Source organism: Leucoraja erinacea, chromosome 4 (genome assembly GCF_028641065.1).
Source record: "Leucoraja erinacea ecotype New England chromosome 4, Leri_hhj_1, whole genome shotgun sequence".
Classification (NCBI taxonomy): domain Eukaryota; kingdom Metazoa; phylum Chordata; class Chondrichthyes; order Rajiformes; family Rajidae; genus Leucoraja; species Leucoraja erinaceus.
In genome coordinates, this window is record NC_073380.1 from 45,359,517 (window position 1) to 45,380,549 (window position 21,033).

The 21,033-nt window shown below is 42.1% G+C and overlaps 1 protein-coding gene across 2 annotated transcripts in view; it reads left to right on the plus strand.

Annotated features, from left to right (window-relative positions):
* The window catches only part of dnaaf11 (dynein axonemal assembly factor 11), a 41,495-nt gene extending 23,751 nt beyond the window's left edge, over nt 1-17,744 (plus strand). The window contains exons 6-12 of one of the 2 annotated variants that reach the window (XM_055634155.1): nt 1,393-1,581; nt 3,392-3,466; nt 7,565-7,630; nt 9,014-9,083; nt 11,365-11,460; nt 15,453-15,535; nt 17,313-17,733. In XM_055634155.1, coding sequence (XP_055490130.1) covers nt 1,393-1,581; nt 3,392-3,466; nt 7,565-7,630; nt 9,014-9,083; nt 11,365-11,460; nt 15,453-15,535; nt 17,313-17,493 — 760 coding nt within the window. In that variant the 3' untranslated portion in view covers nt 17,494-17,733. Of the gene's footprint in view, nt 1-1,392; nt 1,582-3,391; nt 3,467-7,564; nt 7,631-9,013; nt 9,084-11,364; nt 11,461-15,452; nt 15,536-17,312 lie in introns of both variants that reach the window. The other variant, XM_055634156.1, reaches the window with a different exon arrangement.
* The last annotated feature ends 3,289 nt before the right edge of the window (nt 17,745-21,033 follow it).

Consider the following 21,033-nt stretch of genomic DNA (forward strand, 5'->3'; position numbering starts at 1 on the left):
TTGGAAAACAATCTGTGGGCACAATTGTTGGACCGCTGGAAAATGATGCAGAAGAAGTAATAATGGGGAATAATGATGTTGCAGAGGAATTGAATAACTTTGTTGCATCAGTCTTCACAGTGGAAGACACCAGCAAAAAGTCCATTATAAAGCATTACAGAGTACTTTAGTTCATGATAAAATAGGAGAGGTCAGCATGGCTTTGTGAAGGGGAGATCTTGCCTGACAAATCTACTGGAATTCTTTGTGGAAGAGCGGATGTGGAAAGGATGTTTCCACTAGTGGGAGAGTCCAGGACCAGAGGTGCCCATGAAAATTAACCAAGGAGGAGTCAAGAGATAAACTCAGAGAAAATGGACGTTCCTTTAGGAAAAACATGAGGAGGATTTGTTTTAGTCAGAGTGTGGTGAGTCTGTGGAATTCTTTGCCACAGAAGGTTGTGGAGGCCAAGTCAATGATATATTTATGCTAGAGATAGAAAGATTCTTGATCAGTATGGGTGTCAAGGGCTATGGGGAGAAGGCATGAGAATGGGGTTAGGAGGGAGAGTTAGATCAGCCATGATTGCATGGTGGAGTAGATTTGATGGGCCGAATGGCCTAATTCTGCTCCTATCACTTATGACACTAAACCTTTTGGGTCGGGACCTTTCTTCAGAATGATTGCGGTGAAGGACAGGACAAAGTCTAACAAGTGATAGGTGGATACAGGTGTACAGGGCTTATTGATAGGCAAAGGCTGGAGATGAAAAGAAAAAGTGGAGATAGGGGTGAAAGAGGTGCGAATTGTGAAGCCGGCAGAAGGAAGATAGGTGGAAGAGGACGGAGGGAGGAGGAAGGAAATAAATGGGTGCAAATCCAGGTGGGGCACAACCTCTTATTCTCCACCTCCTTTCCTACTCCATGTTCTCCAGAGATGTTGCTGGACCCACTATGTCCAGTTCTATGTTTTTATTAATTTAAAGAAAGTGAGTTTTAAAGGAGCATGGAAACATCAGGAATTTGGAGTTCTGTTGTAATAATTTGGAAGTTAAAAATTATCAGGTTGCATACATCTCTCAACCATATTTTGCCAATATTTGAACATCTGTTGGTAGAGTCATTGAATATCTGTAGGTAGAGTCATTGAACATCTGCAGGTAGTCATATCTCACCAGGGACTAATTTACTGAACTAATTTACTGTTGTGTCTTAAAAAAAAATTCTAACATGTAAATACTGATTCTGTTCTATTCTGTTCTGTTGTTTTTGCACAATCCGCAGGCATTGCCACTTTCATTTCACTGCACATCTTGTATGTGTATGTGACAAATAAAGTTGACTTGACTTTGTGTTTTCCTGTTACGGAAGACCCTTTTGTGTTGATTTGTTTTCCAATTTCTCTTCTGGTAAGACTTGTCCAACAGCAAAATACAGAAAAAAACCAGGGCAACAGTGGCGGGAATGATGAAGACTTAAGGGAAACAGATGAAGATGAGATGAACAGAAAGTTTTGGCAGGAGCCTTCATATTACACACCCGAATCAAGACTGGAAACCCACAGATACATTGAGAAGATGAGGAAATCTAAAGAGAAGGACAAGTAAAATTATTATTAGTAAACATAATGATATTGCATATGCAAATTCTGATATGTGGGCAATATCTTACGTACAAATACTTTTAAATTCCAAATGTCTACTTTGTTCTGGCTTTTTCATACTTCCACTTCCCACCTCCCACCCCCCATTACTTTTAGTCTAAAGAAATGTCCCGACCAGTAATGTCACCCATCCCTTTTTCTTAAGAGATGCCGAGTTATTCCAGCATTTTGTTTTTATCTTCAGTATAAACCATCATCTGCAGTTCCTTCCTACACATTTCTGTCTATTTCGATTAATTGGAACTTTAAATGTTTCCCTCCGTGAACCTGTTTTATTGTTTTGCATGTACCCATTATTTCTAGTCATTTATCTCTTGACTCCTCCTTGGTTAATTTTCATGGGCATCATTTGTTTTTCAAAATCTGATCATGAAGGTGCTCTGGTCTTCTATCTAGGAATTTCATTTGTAATTTTTAACCTGGTTCGCTTTCAGTTCAGATGAAATGTCATCAAATTAAAACTTCAACTTTGTTTCTCTCTCCACAGATGCTGTCTGATCTGCTGAATTGTACAGCCTGTTCTATTTATATTACAGTCATTAAACAAACTGAGTTGTGGTATTAGTCTTCTACTTCAATAGTAGCATTTTAATATTTGAAGTGGTGTTTTTGTTTTATTATAATATCTAGAAGCATCCTGGGAACTTCAACAATAAAGCAGATCCTATATTTTTTTTGCAAATGTATCTATAATTAATATAGTATGTAAAACCACGCTTTCCTCTCTAAATTTGAAGACCAAGTCAAAAGGTCTTAGCACGGAAACTGGCCTATCAGCCTAATTTGTCCATGCCGAGCAAGATGCCCCATCTAATCTAGTCCATTTGCCCTTGTTTGATCCATATCCCTGTAAATCTTTCCTATCCAGACATCTGTCCAAGTATCTTTTAAATGTTGTTATAGCACTTGCCTCAACTACCTCTCGAACAACTTATTCCATATACCCACCACCCTCTGAATGAAATAGTTGCCCTCAGATTCTTATTACACCTTGCCCCTCTCACCTTAAATCTATGTCCACTGGTTCTTGATTCCTCTCCTCGAAGTAAAAGACTGCATCACCCTGACTATTCCCTTCATGATTCTATAAGATCAAACTCCTAGCCTGCCCAATCTTTCACGAAGGCACAGGCACTTATGTCCTGGCAACATCCTTGTAAATCTTCTTTGCATCCTTTCCAGCTTAACAACATCCTTCCTTTAGCACGACGATCAAAACTGAACGCAGTACTCCACACGCAGCCTCACAAATGGCTTGAACAGCTGGAACATAACATTCTAACTTCTATACTTAATACCTTGACAAAAATATATATGCTTGAAAATTCAGTAAACAATTGAACCACAAGACAGAGTGGTGAGCACTTTCCATCTGGCTTTCCCCAGGCTGTGATCTTTGTTGTATTAGATTTCTGATAATGGGCACATTATCTTTAGTTTCAGTAACCCCATGATTGGATTATTTTTGTTAAAGTCTATACTATCAGCTTTGTCTGCGACGTGCACATGTATAAATGTAGGGTATTGATAGAATGGATTAATTAGATTCCTATCATATGTTTGGGAATCTACTGTAATTGGGATTGACTAAGATACACAAGGCCTGCTGGTGCCTATGATACAATTATTTAAGGTAATTAATAACAGAGAGGAATGAAACAATCAGAAGATAAAAATCAATGTTGTAGGATTTTAGTTTTGAGAGCTTCTTGTGTGATAGGATGCTTATGCTTTATCATTTCTCTTGCAGAAATCATGGAATACAAAAACCTCAGAGGACACTTATAACTTCTGAAGGGAGAGTCTTTAATGTTAATGAACCTAAGTATGTTTTAGAATTGCTAGGTCAGACTACCTATTTGTATGATGTGATTGAAACTAATTTTGTGCTATTCATATATTAATGTCACATTCAAAAAATGACAATTTAATTCATATTAATTTTCAATTAATTGATAAAATGATTTTGAACACTTGATGTGGTTCAAATTTTAAAAAGTTAGGAAATCTTTAGATAACAAAAAAACTCAGCAACCTCGTGATTGAATTCTTATTGATAGTGTTAACTCAGAAACTCAGAAGCCAGGCAGCATCTGTATAGAGAAATGGACAGACAGTGTTTCGAGTCAGGACCCTTCTTCAGAATGATTGAGTAGAGGGAATAAAGCTAAGAGAGGTAAGGGTAAAGGACAAACAAAAACTGGCAAGTGATGGATTCAGACAATAACAAAGGCTCAGTGTGAAATGGAGACAAAAGAGGCAGATGTGGAATCAGCTACAAGATGAAGAAGAATGACATGTAAAAACAGAAGAAGGGATAGGAGGGGGAAGAGGGGAAGATGACAGTAAAATTGGAAATGGAATAAAGGAGGGATGGAAGATGACCAGGTAGAGGTGGGGAAAGGAACAAGATGCAGAAGGGGAGAAAGTTGTGCATGGGGAGTGTGGAGAACAGGTTGGATAAGAAGTGTAGGAAAGAACTGCAGCTGCTGGTTTAAATCGAAGGTGGACACAAAATGCTGGAGTAACTCAGCGGGACAGACAGCATCTCTGGAGAGAAGGAACAGGCAACGTCTCGGAAAGTAGGGTCTCGACCCGAGATCACCCATTCCTTCTCTCCTGGGATGCTGCCTGTCCCTCTGAGTTATTCCAGTATTTTGTGACTAGGTTGGATAAGAAATTGGGGTGGGATACCTGAAATTGGGGAATTCAATGTTCAAGCAGTTGCATTGTAGGCTGCATGAGGTGTTGTTCTTCCACTTTGCGCATGATCTCATTCTGGACAGAAAGGTCAGCATGGTAATGGGCAAGAGAGTTAAAATGGCTCACACCCAAGAGCTCCTGTAGGCCTTTGCGACAGATCATAAACATACTTTATAGAGTGCCTTAAAATTGAGACAATCTTTGATAAACATTTAGCAGTCCCTCCAAATACAATTTGCATGAATGAAAAATTATCATCTCCCATTAGAATACACAAGGAAACTATGTCCTGATTAATATCCTGTGTATGCCACTCCCCATCCAGTCAATCTTGCAAAGGATTTTTAACATGGTACAGATGTTCTGCAGGCTTATCAGGCTTGTTGCAGTCATTCACACAGAATACCTTTCAGCAAACATCACAGCTCACCATCCTTGGGTATACTTGACCCCACTAGTCATGGACCCAGCAGAGATGGCAATACCTTGCTATGTAGTCACTGAGAGGTGACTATAGAAGTTATCAATTACTTGACCCAGTAGCTAATCCTCCTTTACCTGTGTCTGACCCTGAACCTGTATGAATGGGATAAAACTGGTCAAAACTCAGAGCAGAGCAACTAAACGCACTTTTTAAAACACTTTTTGAAATTAAATAGTACTGTTAATATGATGTAAAATATCCATGAAACTCGAAAATAATAATATGATAGTGAGAGAAAAGATACCCACATACTGCTGCAATCGTGGAACTCTAATGATTTTACAGAACAAATTCTATTGCCATGTAATTGGCTCTAAATTCTGATTGTAGACTGCACTTATCTTTGTGTCGGCCCAATTGTACAGTTTAATTTGATCTGTCTACATTTTGTTTCCAAGTTGATAAGGTTTGTCTCCAAAAGCTTTTCCATACAAAAGAATTATGTCTGTGACAATTGGTTGATGCAAAACCTCTCCTATTATGATTGTCCCTACCATATCCAGTTGAATGCTTCTAGGTCCATGCTTTGCTTTACTGATTTTTCACAAACTTTTTTGATGGTGAAGAGCTCCTAACAATGCTTCTTCTGGACTGAAAGTCTACAATTATTACGATGGAGGAGAGGATAAATTCCTTCATTAAGTTAATCTGGCTTGGACTTACTTCACCTTCCACTTGAAGCCTGTGTTGAAAAGTTTCATGCAATCCCATAACATGCTGAGCAGGATTTGGTTAACTATAATTCACATTGGTCATTTAGTTGTGAAATAAATGTCTTGTTTAAGATACCAGCCGACATGAATCGATTAATCAACGACAGTAATCTATTATACCCGACTTCACTTGATCGTGCTGAGATAGAACTTCATGCCTTAACTGGTATATATACTACATTTCTCGATCATTGCTGGATATAGTAAACAGATCAATTAATCTTTTGAACTGTGGCCAGCATAATCAACACAAGTCTTATCCACGTATTTATTTGAGTTATGAATGCAGTTCCCAATTCCCGAGTTTCAGCCAGATTGGTAACTCTGATTTTTCTGTTGTCTGCCGGCAGGTTATTTTATCTTTTAGTTCCCACATTGCATGCTATGTGATGTCCAAATTATGTTGTTTTTTTTATTTTAATATGCGACTCCAGATTTAAACAACTCATTGTACCCAACTTACTGCTGTATTCTATTACATTTAGATTAGGCAATTGGTCATGTATATCGACATTCGGTTCTTTTCCTTAGTGTAAGGGTTGTAGAAATCTTTACTGACAGTCACAGGAGGTGTCATAACATCCGATCGAGAAGGCCAAGGAAGCCAAGTGCTAATTATTACCAAGCATCCTCTGTCAGTTAAATGTATTTTGACTAAATGACATCTACAGGAGACCAGGAAGTGTTATTTATAGGTCAAGGAACAGTATCTCCATCACCAATCAATTTAAAGAATTCTCGGTTTGATACATGGACTTTGAACCAAGAATTGTTCATATTAAATCATGCACAGAAACTGATATTAGGAGGAAATAAAATATGACATAAAGAGAAAAGAGGCAGAAAAAAATGTGGCCTTTTTTAATTTTCTGTTAACATTGACTAAATTAGAGTTATTAAAAAATGGAGGATCTTTGCATCTGTAAGGCCTGCTTGGCCTCTGTCTGAAAAGCTACAGGCTGTAGGTTGGCACCAGCTAGTCTGGACCCTAGATTGATATGCAGGATGAGGAAAGATCCAGATGTCCTCTCTATTGTTAAAATGTATGAGGACTTTGCAGAAGATCTCAAAGGTGTTGCAGATGCATTATCAGGATTGGCCGGCTGCAGAAAGGTTGGAAATACTGTTAATAATGTTGCAAGGTGTTTGTGTTACTGTTTGATGATTGGATGATGTGTGAAGCCTTGTTTAAATTGTTTATACTCCCCGGGAGAATGTTGCATTACTTGATTAATTGACTTCCTTCCAGAAGCTTCTGTAGAAACATTGTAATGGGGTGCTTTGTAATTGGGTTAGGGAACTGTCAATAACACTTTAATGTAATCAATATCTGTGAATGGTTTGTAGAGGTTACCACCCCCATGTAGTTTTGCTCCACAGGGTTCGATGACCTATAAAAGGTAACCCTCACGAGGATCGTTGTCGATCTTCCGGTGGAACGCTTGGGACTGTGTAACATTTTGGAGGTAATTGCTTGCACGAGGCTGAAGGGCTTAGAGAAGCAGAGACAAGGATCGATCCCGCGGTGGTTAGGTATTGTTTTTAGAGTTCGTTATTGTTTCATAAAAGAAAGTTTAGTGGTCCAGTGCTTGACTCGGTGTTTTACTGAACTAGACTAAAGGAGGTTAGCTCTAGGAGCATAATTACATTCCGAGCAAATTAAAAAGGAATAGTTTTCTGAATTTGTAAATATTTGTTTTAAATACCAGGTTTATTTAAATTATTGCCAATATTTTATTAAAAATATCAATTTTGTACTAACTGTTTTCTGACAAGTTTAATATATATATTGTATAATGTATATACTCATTCCATCTGGTGCACTGTCAAGTTTCACAGTGTTAGACCAAAGATTCAGGATAATCAAGACAACTTCAGTGGACAAAACATCCTGAAAATATATTTTAGTCACAGTTTACTATTTGAATTGCTCTTTAACTGCTTGCTAATAATATTTTTTTAATCAAAATCTAGCCCAACGCATTAAATACATTATAAATGTATACATTTTATCTCTCCATAGGATTGATTTTACGTTGACAGACGATGAGGAAAATAATCAATTCATATTAGATCTTGCTGTTTACAGGTTAGCTTTGTTTAGTAATTCAATAGAATAAACAATGTCAATGAGAATTTAACTGTCTGAAGACAATTTCTTTTATATTTATGAGATTATTTTAAATAGCTATGTACACTTTTGAGACCAGCTGCTAGTTTATGGTATTAGGTGCTCAATGCTAGGGTGCTGTGGTGGTAAGGTAGTCCATTATTCTTTGACATAAGCACGTGTACAATTTGTGGGCCAATTCCCAACAATTTAGAGAAGTGTGATTTTTAAATTTTGCAAAGATCATGTGCTGTCTTTTCCATCATATTACACTGAAATACATTGTTCACACCCTTAAAAATCATCCATTCAGTGTTGCTCAATATCGGGTGAAGGGATTGAAAATTTGTAGGTAATTATAAGACAAATGGAATATTCCTTTCCCTTATTATAGACATATCTATTCTCCATGGCCTTTGTAGACCAGTGAGGTGTTGAATTGTTTATTAACTGTATTTGCTTGGTTTTGCTGCGTTGTTCGTACTCGTGTTTTATGTTTTTTTAATTTATTGTTTGGATTTTTGTATGTAATTTATGCGCCTCGTGTTAGTTGTATGTTCTGTTGTTCTGCCTGTTTTATGATGTCTTGCTTGTTTTCTTTTTTCTGTACAGCACTTTGGTCAGCTTTGGTTGTTTTTAAGGTGCTTAACAAATAAAGTTATTATTATTATTATTATTATTATTATTATTATTAGTTGCAAGCATAGAATACATTACAGATTACCATGTTGTATCCAAACAGTAATTGGGCCACAGCTAGCTCCTAAAAACTGATGGCTCTTAACAATTATGGTAAACCTAGGGACAAAATAGGACGAACCACGGCAGCACGGTGGTGCAGCAGTAGAGTTGCTGCCTTACAGCGAATACAGCGCCGGAGACCCGGGTTCAATCCTAACTATGGGTGCTGTCTGTACGGAGTTTGTACGTTCTCCCCGTTTCCTGCGTGGGTTTTCCCTGAGATCTTCGGTTTCCTCCCACACTCTAAAGACATACAGGTATGTAGGTTAATTGGCATGGTAAATGTAAAAAAATTGTCCCTAGTTGGTATAGGATAGTGTTAATGTGCGGGGATCGCTGGTCGGCTCGGACCCGGCGGGGCAAAAGGGCCTATTTCTGTGCTGTATCTCTAAAACTAAAAACCTACTTTTTTACCTACATAGGCATAATCTAATAGATCAAACGATTAAGGGGGATATAAAAGATAGAATAAAAATCACCCAAAGATTTCTGATGGTGATTTTGAAGGGTTATTGCATGATTGCTTCCATTGTGGCAAAATACATTTCCATGACTTTGTGAATTCTGGGTTTGAAAAATTCAGTTCAAATTCAAATTTTTTTCTTAAAATAAATTCCACAGGTATCTGGATTCATCCTTACTTGATATTGATGTTCAGCCAACTTATGTGCGTGTGATGGTTAAAGGAAAGGTCAGTAACTGATAAAAGTAAAATTAATGTTACACCTACACTATTGAAGTAACTTTAAAATTGTTGCAAAAGAGGCAGGTGTCTCTTTGAATCAGCAGATTTTCCTTTTTTTTGATTTTTTAAAATGTTTCTCTTCAACATATAAATGGAATTGTGTGAGAAATGTATTTGATCAGTTTGCAGAAAGGTCCTGATCTGAAAGGTCGTCTATCCATGTACGCCAGATGAAGGGGTCTCGACACGAAACATCACCCATTCCTTCTCTCCAGAGATGCTACCTGACCTGCTGAGTTACTCCAGCATTTTGTATCTAAGTTTGTGTAATTTCTTGTTTAGATGTTGGTACCTACATTTAGACTGATTGCAGAGATAACAGTACTTATACCACATGGACATAGAAATTAACATGATACCTTCCCTGAACTACTATGTAATCAGCAAACCCAAATGTAACTGTAATTATATGTTCCCACATACATGCATACAGCTCTTATTGCATATTTGGAATTAAATGGAAACAAAAATCAAAAATGCTGCAGATCCGTGGCTGAAGAGATTTAAAGTAGGAGAAAGTGATCTATCTTCAGAGGACTGAAGACACTGCAGACACAGATGTAATGGCATGAGGTAGCAGTAGCTGTCATTGCCAGATGTCACGTTTGAAAATATAAAAGCACAAAATGTCCTGTAATCTCACACTAGAGGACACGATAGTAAATGCATCTTTACATCAACTCATATGATTGTGACAGTCCTTGAAGTAGTCATTTCTGAGCCATTTATATGACATTAGTTCAGTTAACATAGAACATAAATTAGTACAGTGCAAGGTCAGGTCCTTTGACTCACTATATCTCTGCCGAACATGATTCAAAATGAAACTAAACCCTTCTTCCTGCACATGATCCATATCCCTCCATTCCATGCACATTCATGTGCCTATCTAAAATCATTTTAAATGCAACTATCATATCTGCTTTCACCAGCACCCGTGGCAGTACATTCCAGGCAGCTGCTGTTTTCTGTATAAAAACATACACCGCGCATCTCTTTTAAACTCTCTCCTTAAAGTTATGCTCTATTATTTGACATTTCCACCCTGGGAAAAAGATTCTGACTATATACCCTATCCATGCCTCTCATAAATTTCTATCAGCTCTTCCCTCAGCCTGTGAAGCTCCAGAGAAAACAATCCAATTTCCCCAACCCTCAGTGGCGTAGCGTGGTGGGGGGGGGGGGCAGAGGGGCTGTTGCCCCGGGCGCTAAATTTTTAGGGGTGCAAAAAAATTGTTGGATACATTTTTTAAATAAAATTAAGAGGCCCAGGGAGCCGTTGGAGCGAGGAGGAGTTACCTCGAGCTGTGAGTATAAAAACAGCGCGGGGCTTGCTTCTACAGAGGCCCGACCAGCTCCGAGTTCTGGTCGCCGTTGTCCCAACTCCGAGGCCAGGCTGCCGCTGCCGCTGCTCCAGCTCCGATGCTGTGTGGCCGCTGTCACTGTCCCCGCTCCGAGGCCAGGCCGCCGCTGTCGCTAGTGCTGCCGCCGTCCCAGCCGCTGCCGCTGCCGTCCCAGCTCTCCGTCCCAGGCTGCCGCTGTCGCTGTCCCCGCTCCGAGGCCAGGTCGCCGCCCCAGCTCCGTGGCCAGGCCACCGCTGTCGCTGCTGCTGCCACCATCCCGGCCACTGCCGCTCGCCACCGTCCCAGCCGCTGTGCCGCCGTGCCCCCAGCCGCTGCCGCCGTCCCAGTCCCCGCTGCCAGGCCGCCACCCGCCCCAGCTCTGATGCCGGGCCGCTGCCGCTGCCGCCGTCCCAGCTCCGAGGCCAGGCCGCCGCTGTCGCTGTCCCCGCTCCGAGTTCTGGTCGCCGCGCGCTGCCCCGCTGCCCCCAGCTCCGAGGCCGCCAGCTCCGCCATTAAGCCTCGGCGCAGGCGGAGACGGGGGATACGACAAAAGAAGTCGCATCCCCCGAAGGAAGAGACCAAAAACGTGTTCCTTTCCCTTCCCCCCTTTCCTTTCCCCTTCCCCTTCCCCTTCCCCCCCTCCCCCAGCTAATGAGGAGGCGCAAAACTTTAAACTGCCCCAGGCGCTCAAAACCCACCCTACGCCACTGCCAACCCTACATTACATCTAATACTCTCTAATCCAGTGTTCTGTCTGGTTTCACTTTGTTAGAAGTGATAGCATGTAAGCCCTGCTACTGATGTTGAGGTGTGGAAATACCATGTCAAATGAAGCAGCTTCATTAATACATGCTATAATGTTTGTCATCTTGCTTTATTTTTAGGTATTTCAGCTGGGACTTCAAGAAGAGGTAAAACCTGACAGCAGTTCCGTCAAAAGATCCCAGACCACGGGACATTTGTTACTTACAATGCCAAAGGTACAGAGTTAATGAAAGTTTTCTCTCATTGCATTACCTTTTCGCAATTAACCTTAAATCGCCAAGTTGTGATCGGTTAATATCTTACTCCAGTGAATGACAAAAATCTGCTGACAGACACTTCCAATTGTAGAAAAGAATGAATTCCATAAACCATATTCTGTACTTACTAATAAAATGTGTCAGCATTAAGAAAGAACTATTGCAACATGTTTTCTCGTGACAGGTAGCTAGCCTGTAATCAACAATAAATGCATGCAGGGTGTACGATGTGGATTGACACTAATGCTAGTTCTTCATGATAAGGGGTTATGTAATTAGTGAACAAAACCTGAATCAATAGCCTCTCATACATGGGATATGGGAGATAAAAAGCCACAGAGAAGGTAACACTAAGTTCTCTGAACCAATCCACAAGGCCGTCTCTCTAGTTAAAGCTTGGGTGATGCCTTACTATGCGGATGCCATTGGCTATCAGGAAGTCATGGCAGATTTCTGCCATCCAGACACCCAGCACTAGCAAGGAGACCAAGAGTTCACATCAGCAATCGGCAAAGGAGCACACAGCGGCAGCGAGAGCAGCGGTTTGCAAAATGTTCATGACACCAATTAGGTAATTGCCCTACAGAGGTCTGGGCTGAGGAAAGCCAAAGATGGAAGGGATGAGACAGCACCTTCCATATATCCAACAGGTCGTGATGAGGGAAATATGAGATCTGGCATCTGTCAGCATGCGGAGTAGATGCTCCATATCCGCAGCAATGGGCTGCATAAATGATGTCAGCCATAGTACAACACGGAGACCTGCTTCCCAATGCTGAATGGTCAAACAGCTGGTCTCAGCACATCGACCAATAGCCCAGTCACAAAAAGCTGTAGGCAATACATTACTGGATTCTCACCAGATTCCCAGCATAACATTGTGCAGGAGTTTGCCAAGGTCAGGCAGGGAGGGCAGAGTTTGGCCAGATTCCTGATGTAACGGTGTTGTCATCATATATCTCTGTTTGCATAGTGCAAGAGTGACTCCTTTTAGCACTTAGAAACATAAAAACAGAAAATAGGTGCAGGAGGAGGCCATTCGACCCTTCGAGCCAGCACCGCCATTCATTGTGATCATGGCTGATCGTCCCCTATCAATAACCCATGCCTGCCTTCTCCCCATATCCCTTGACTCCACTAGCCCCTAGAGCTCTATCTAACTCTCTCTTAAATCCATCTAGTGATTTGGCCTCCACTGCCCTCTGTGGCAGGGAATTCCATAAATTCACAACTGTGGGTGAAAATGTTTTTTTCTCACCTCAGTCTTAAGTGACCTCCCCTTTATTCTAAGACTGTGGCCCCTGGTTCTGGACTCGCCCAACATTGGGACATTATTCCTGCATCTAGCTTGTCCAGTCCTTTTATAATTTTATATGTTTCTATAAGATGCCCCCTCATCGTTCTAAACACCAGTGAATACAAGCCTAGTCTTTTCAATCTTTCCTCATATGACAGTCCCGCCATCCCAGGGATCAATCTCATGAACATACGCTGCACTGCCTCAATCACAAGGATGTCCTTCCTCAAATTAGGAGACCAAAACTGTACACAATACTGCAGATGTGGTCTCACCAGAGCCCTATACAACCACAGAAGAACCTCTTTACTCCTATACTGAAATCCTCTTGTTATGAAGGCCAACATTCCATTAGCTTTCCTCACTGCCTGCTGTAGCTGTAAGCCAACTTTCAGTGACTGGTGTACAAGGACGCCCAGGTCTCGTTGCACCTCCCCCTTACCTAACCTAACCCCATTGAGATAATAACCTTCCCCCTTGTTTTTGCCGCCAAAGTGGATAACCTCACATTTATCTATATTATACTGCATCTGCCACGCATCTGCTCACTCATTCAACCTGTCCAGGTCACCCTGCAACCTCCTAACATCCTCTTCACCGTTCACACTGCCCCCCAGCTTTGTGTCATCCATAAACTTGCTAGTGTTGCTCCTAATTCCCTCTTCCAAATCATTAATATATATGGTAAAATGTTGCGGCCCCAACACCGAGCCTTGCGGCACTCCACTCGCCACTGCCTGCCATTCTGAAAAGGACCCGTTCACTCCTACTCTTTGCTTCCTGTCTGCCAACCAATATTCTACCCATATCAACACCCTACCCCCAATACCATGTGCTCTAATTTTAGTCACCAGTCTCCCGTGTGGACCTTATCAAAGGCTTTCTGAAAGTCTAGATACACTACATCCACTGGCACCCCTTCATCCATTTTACTTGTCACATCCTCAAAAAACTCCAGAAGATTAGTTAAGCATGATTTCCCTTTCATTAATCCATGCTGACTTGGACTAATCCTTTTACTGCTATCCAAATGCCCCATTATTACCTCTTTAATAATTGACTCCCGCATCTTTCCCACCCCCGAAGTCAGGCTAACTGGTCTGTAATTCCCCGTTTTCTCTCTCACCCCTTTCTTGAAAAGTGCAATAACATTAGCTATCTTCCAATCCACAGGAACTGATCCTGAAACTATTGAACATTGGAAAATGATCACCAATGCTTCCACAATTTCTAGAGCCACCTCCCTGAGGACCCTGGGATGCAGACCATCAGGCCCAGGGGATTTATCATCCTTCAGTCCCATTAGCCTACCCAATACTATTTCTCGCCTAATGAAAATTTATTTCAGTTCCTCTACCCTCTTAGATCCTCTGTCCTCCAGTACATCTGGGAGATTGTTTGTGTCTTCCTTAGTGAAGACAGATCTGAAGTACCTATTCAACTCTTCTGCCATTTCTTTGTTGCCCATAATAATTTCACCCATGTCTGCTTTCAAGGGACCCACATTTGCTACTCTTTTTCCCTTAACATATCTAAAGAAGATTTTACTGTCTTTCTTTATATTCCTGGCCAGCTTCCCTTCGTACTTCATCTTTTCAGCCCGTATTGCCCGTTTTGTTTCCTTCTGTTGTCCTATGAAAGTTTCCCAATCCTCTGGCTTCCGGCTACTCTTTGCTGTGGTATACATCTTTTCTTTTAGTTTTATTCTATCCCTAACTTCTCTTGTCAGCCACGGTTGCCTCCTACTCCCCTTGGAATCTTTCTTCCTTTTTGGAATGAAATGATCCTGCGTCTTCCGGATTATGCCCAGAAATTCCTGCCATTGCTGTTCCACCGTCATTCCAGCTAGGATCCCTTTCCAGTCTACCTTGGCCAGCTCCCCCTCATGCCTTCATAGTCCCCTTTGTTCAACTGCATCACTGACACTTCCGATTTAACCTTCTCCTTCTCAAATTGTGACAAATTATGACATAAGCATTCTTATTCCAGCAACCACATCCTGAGTTCTAAGTGAGGTACCAATGTATTGTGTTGTAGTATAAATTGCTGTGTTGTGTTTGTTTTAATTGCATACCTAGTTCTGAGCAGAGTTATAATTCAGTCAGGCAGGCCGAGCGGTGAAATCACTTCTGTTTGTCATTATACTATACACATAATGATTGGTTGTTTTAAAGTGGATGCCCTGAACTTTAGAAGTAGTGTATAACCGGTGACTGATGTAATACCTGGTTCTTTCGAGCTCTGCCTGTAAACAAGGTTGCCCTGTATTAAACTAAATATTTTACTTTCATAAGTTCATAAGATAGAGGAGCAGAATTTAGCCATTTGGCCCATCGTTTAATCCGCCATTCAATCATGGCTGATACATCTTTCCGTCTCAATCCCATTCTCCTGCCTTCTCCCCATTACCCTTGACACCCGTACTAATCAAGAATCTGTCAATCTCCGCTTTACAAATATCCATTGACTTGGCCTCCACAGCCTTCTGTGGCAATGAATTTCACAGATTTACTACCCTTTCCAAACATAAGCTAATTTTTACTTTTCTTGGTATGAATTAGTGTGCTGCCTTTGCTTGCATGTCTTTTTATTCTTTCTGTATGAGTAATAAATATAAATAATTTGAATCTCCAATCTAAAATAATTCTTTCAGGTACAAGAAGTAATTACGGCAAAGCGCAAAAGTAAAATTACACCTCGACCAAACAGCACAAATCCACACCCAGACATTACAAGGTAATTATTATGTAATGATAATGCAAAATATTTCCTACATATTAATATAATTCATTTCAAAGTTTAGTTTGGAGATACAGCATGGAAACAGTCTTTTGGCCCATTGAATCACGCCGACCATTGATCACCCATACCAGGCACGTGCCGTCAGGGCAGGCAAGGTAGGCACTGCCGACCCTGACTAAAATTATAAAATGGTAATTATTAAATATAAATAGTAAAGGCATGGGAGAATAATGCCTACCTAAGAGATCGATCTCTTCAGTAGGCATAATTCTCCGTGCCTTTCATCTGCAGTACATGTAACATGCGAAGGTCTATGCAGCCCACATGCCGTCGACGATGCTTCAAGCCGTCAATTTCCAGGGGACTGAAAGCAGCTGAAATTGTGCCTTTGCAGTACTGCGCATGCACAGCAGCATACTGCACATGTGCAGCGCAAGTCTTGGCGGGGTTATCAAACATGGATTGCCAGTATCTTAAGAATATCTTAAGAAACAAAGAGAGAAGAATGGAATTCATGTACAAATGATGTGGTAAGTAGATTTCTTGGTGCCATATGTTTTTAAATACTGTATTTCCCGGCAATTAAGACGCTATTTTTTACCCAAAAATAAGGCATGAAAACTTACATGTGTCTCGGAAGCCGAAGTTGGAAGGTTGTTAGCCAAGAAAGATAGACTTGGCTATCCCTCAGTACAGCAACATCAAGAACCATGTTGTTGTACTGAGGGATTGCCAAGTCTATCCTTCATTGCTGGCAGCTGATGGGAAGCGGCTGTAAAAGGACAGCGCCGCTGGGGAGGGGAAAAGGAGGGGATCAGGGATCATGCCAGCAACTCACTTGCCATGACGCTCCGGGCGCGGAGCCACCGCATTGTGGCCGGGGGAAGAAGTAGCTTGGGTGGTTGCGAGTGGCCGCCGGGACTGGACAGCTCGGGTGGCTGCAAGCGGCTGCCACCTCAGCTCCTTCCGCCGGCCCCCCTGCTCACCTCTGGCAGTGCTCTCCATCTGAAAACCTCTCTCCTGACGCTCACCGGCCTCACTCATGTCAGCCGCTTCCAGCAAATCCTTAAATTCCGACAGCGCGGTCAAGGGACCAATTCAGATTACTCGGCTTCTTTAGTTTTTCTATGTGGGGGAGGGTAAGGGGGAAACAGTTTCCCAGTCACTTCCTGGCGAGGATGCGACTATTCTCTGTCGCGCCCTTGCCCCCCTCCTCGCGGCCTACTAACTGGACTGGCGCGGCCTTTCCTGCCGGGGACCAGGGACCGGACCAGAGCTTCAGCAGCGGCGGCGCAGCGCTGGATTCACCGCGGAGCGGGGCGATGCCTACCTGAAGCTCCGGAACATTGGGCCTGCAGCATCAACATCGCGGAGCTGTGGTTCATAGAGCTCCTAGTGTGGGCGCCGCTGACTTCAACATTGCGGAGTCCTGGGATCCCTTTGCCGAGGAGCCAACATGAATCTTTGCCCAGCGCGGCCTGTGGACTTCGGGAGCCGCAGACTCCAGTAGGAAGTGGCTGATTCGGAGGTCCAAGATAAATGTATCCTGTATCTTGTATCAAGTGACATTTGTTCAAGCAGCATCCAATTCTCGATAACGTTTGGAACATTTTCCAAATCTGTTATGTTTTCATGTGTGAAATGTGCCCAGTGAAAACAATTCTAATTAAAGAGCTTGGCACCGTTCGCCAGTAATTGTATAAGCTCAATGGATGGAAAGATGTAAATTGTGCAGTAATCTGATTGAATATCTTGCCATTTTGTCCCACAGAACAACTCAATCTATTGAGAAGTTGGAAGTGGATCCAAGCAAACATGTTGACATAACCAACATTGTGATGGCAAAACAATCTGTTGCTCAAGGTCCTCTCAAATTACATCAAAGTAGGGCACCGGAAAGGAACAACATTGACTTCCAGGATAATCCTGAGGTTCCACCATTGCTCGATTAACAATAGATATTATTTATCTGGATATCTGATGAAGTGAAATTCTTCTTCTTGGATAATTCATATATAGTTTTTCTACTTTAAACTTAAGCAGTATTAAAAATAAAGTTTATCACTACTAGAATTACTTGGGTTTTGTGTTGCTTATTGGTGAGTGGGTCATCTTGTATCAATCACAAAGCCCACTTGTATGACTGTTTGTTAATTAAACTGAAAACTGCACGATTGTAAGGGAGGTTTTAAATCAATATTGCGATTCACTTTTGAAACTTTTTTATGTTGGATCCTAAGCTGGTTTCAAAGAAAAAATCAAAATATTAAAATTATTTATATTACCACCTACTGGCAGTGCAGAAGAATAAATGTAGATACATTTGACCATTATTTTACTACTAATTAGTTTGTTTTAAAACAAAGCAAGCGACCAAAAACACCGAGCTGAGCCTGCACTAATGGAATAGAAATTAACTGCAGTGCCAGCATGGTACTTTTGTGCAAAGATACTTGTGCAAAGCTCCTCTAGTATCTTTGCTTTTGTGTGCTCAACATGTGGTTTCTCAGGAACTTATTAAATAACTCTTTTTCAGTTTATATATTCAACAAATCACTTGAAACACGAAAGAAGCTCTACTGGGAAGGTACTTGATCTTCACTTTTTGAAAAGGATACAATTTAATTGACTAATTTAATTTGAGCAATGGGTAATGTGATGAGTTCTTGTTAGAGACAATCTGATTTTTACAATGAAAACAAAAAAAACTGCTTGCCCAAGCTACCAGCTATTCAGTAACAATGAGCCCATCACCCAAATACATCACATAACGCTAAATACGTACCTCACTCTTGAAGGGCAAGGTGATGCATAACCTGCACCGACAGCAAGCCTGCATGGCATAATCACCATGCCCTCTTTGGTGATTACCTTAATGGGAGCAGGCAATATCAAACCATAACCAACAACACAAACATTGAAGATGACTGAGTCCTCATACCTACTCCTTCTTACTTCTACTCCTCGCCCAACCCACATTCTCTTTTGATTCTTCTTTACTTTTTTTTTTTGGTCACCTCAACCCATTCTCTGCATTTTTCTCTTTCCAGCGTGTAGGTCCAACAGATATTTTACTGCGAAGATTGCTTGGAGCACTTAGAATTCCATAAAGCACAAATGCGAATGACATTATTCATAACCTTATTACTGCCTTTGCACTTGTGCCCTTGATGTTGCCTGTCATCCAGACAGCCAGCTAATATTCCTGTCATCCATGCCAAGAAGTTGCTGTCCAAATTGGATTATAGGTCTAGACATGACCAAGGTCATATTTCAGGCCATCTGTAGTCTCCTCCATTGCAGGTAAGGCAATTTGCAACCATAGCAAATAGTTCACAAGAGCACAAGGACATACAGTGCAAGCAGATGATATGTAATAAAAGATGTGTACAAATGACTGATATTTATATTTTGCACTTATCCCACTTCCCTCTCCTATTTTGCTGCACCCCAGCAGTTCGTTTTCTCTCACAGATGCTCATCAATTTCCCCTTTGATTTTTTCAGCCATTAATCTACACTAGGTGGAATTTACAGCAACCAATTAACATATGTTTGTATGATATCAAAGGTATTTTATTAGTCACATTCACAGGTGTAGTGAAGTGAAATGCTTTTTGCCATTTTGCAGCACACAAAAAAAAAGAATACAGACATAACACCAATAAGAGTCTTAAACACAAGAACATCCCCCCACAATGGCTCCCACCATGAGGGAAGGCACAAAGTCCAGTCCCCAACCCCAGTTCACCCATAATCGGGCCCATTGAGGCCTCCACAGTTGCCTCTACGGAGGCCCGATGTTCCAGGCCGTTCTGTAGTTAGGTCTTTATTCTCTGGAGCGCAGAAGGTTAAGGGGGGACCTGATAGAGGTCTTTAAAATGATGAGAGGGATAGACAAGAGTCGATGTGGATCAGCTTTTCCCTTTGAGAATAGGGAAGATTCAAACAAGAGGACATGACTTCAGAATTAAGGGACAGAAGTTTAGGGGTAACATGAGGGGGAACTTCTTTACTCAGAGAGTGGTAGCGGTGTGAAATGAGATTCCAGTGGAAGTTGTGTAGGCAGGTTCGTTGGTATCATTTAAAAATAAATTGGATAGGCATATGGATGAGAAGGAAATGGAGGGTTATGGTATGAGTGCAGGCAGGTGGGACTAAGGGAAAAAAAGTTGTTCGGCACGGACTTGTAGGGCCGAGATGGCCTGTTTCCGTGCTGTAATTGTTATATGGTTCTCGCCGGGTGATGTTGCTCTGGCGTCGGGAGAGTCCTCCCAGCTGCTTGGGAACCCTGGAATGGCCACTTCCGCACTGGAGGCCACAGCTTCCAAAGCCAACAAGGCCACGCCTGTTGGAGCTCCACAACTGGCGATCTCATCTAGAGATCCCAGGCTCCCAGTGTAAAGTTCAGCGCTGCCACCCGCAGCTGGTTGTTCCACAGTCCCACAGCTCCGTGATGTTTTACCCGGCGGTCTCAGCTCACCGGAGCTCCAGAGCGGCGACCCGGGCAAGGCATCGCCCGCTCCGCGATAGCGCTCCAGCGCTGTGCCGCTGCCGGAGCCGAGGTTCTGGGCAGTTCCCGACAGGAAACGCCGTTCCAGGCCCGCTGGTAGGCCGAGAGGACGGGTCGAAGCTGCAGCCCGGTGAAAAGCCGCCTCTCCGACCCAGGTAGGGACCCTGAAAGGTAGTTTCCCCCACATTAAAAAGTCTAGACCTCCAAACAAAACACTTAACTAACTAAAATAAAAATAAAAAGATGAAGAGACACACAGCTGCTGGCTGGGCAGCCATGCACAGGACAGCACCCCCTCTACCCCTCCACTCCCCTGATAGAGTGTATGTCTATATACTGACTGACATCTATACATGTGACCCCACCCCCCCAAAGCATAAGCATTAATATCCATGCAACAGAATCTGCTCTCCAATTGCTCAGACCCCTTGTCACTGGATCTGGCCAAATCTGCATGGTAGCCGGCATGAAGGGATGTCACAGAACAACTGAACAATATTGTGTTCAGTTCTGGGCACCATGTTATCGGAAATATAAAGTCAGCTTGAAAGGGTTCAGAAAAGATTTATGAAGTTAGTGCCAGGACTAGAGTGTGTGAGCTATAGGGAGAGGTTGATTAGTCTGGGTCTCTATTCCATGGAGCGTAGGAGGATGAGGGGAGATCTTCTAAAGGTATACAAAATCATGAGAGGTGTTTTACCCAGAGTAGGGGAATCAATGACCAGAGGACATAGGTTCAAGGTGAAGGGGAAAAGATTTAATAGGAATCCGAGGGGTAACCTTTTCACACAGTATATGGTGGGTATATGGAACAAGCTGCCAGAGGAGGAAGTTGAGGCTGGGACTATCCCATTGTGTAAGAAACAGTTGGACAGGTACATGAATAGGACAGGTTTGGATGGTTATAGACCAAGCGCAGGCAAGTGGGACTAGGGTAGCTGGGACATTGTTGGCCGTGTGTGGGTGAGTTGGGGTGAAAG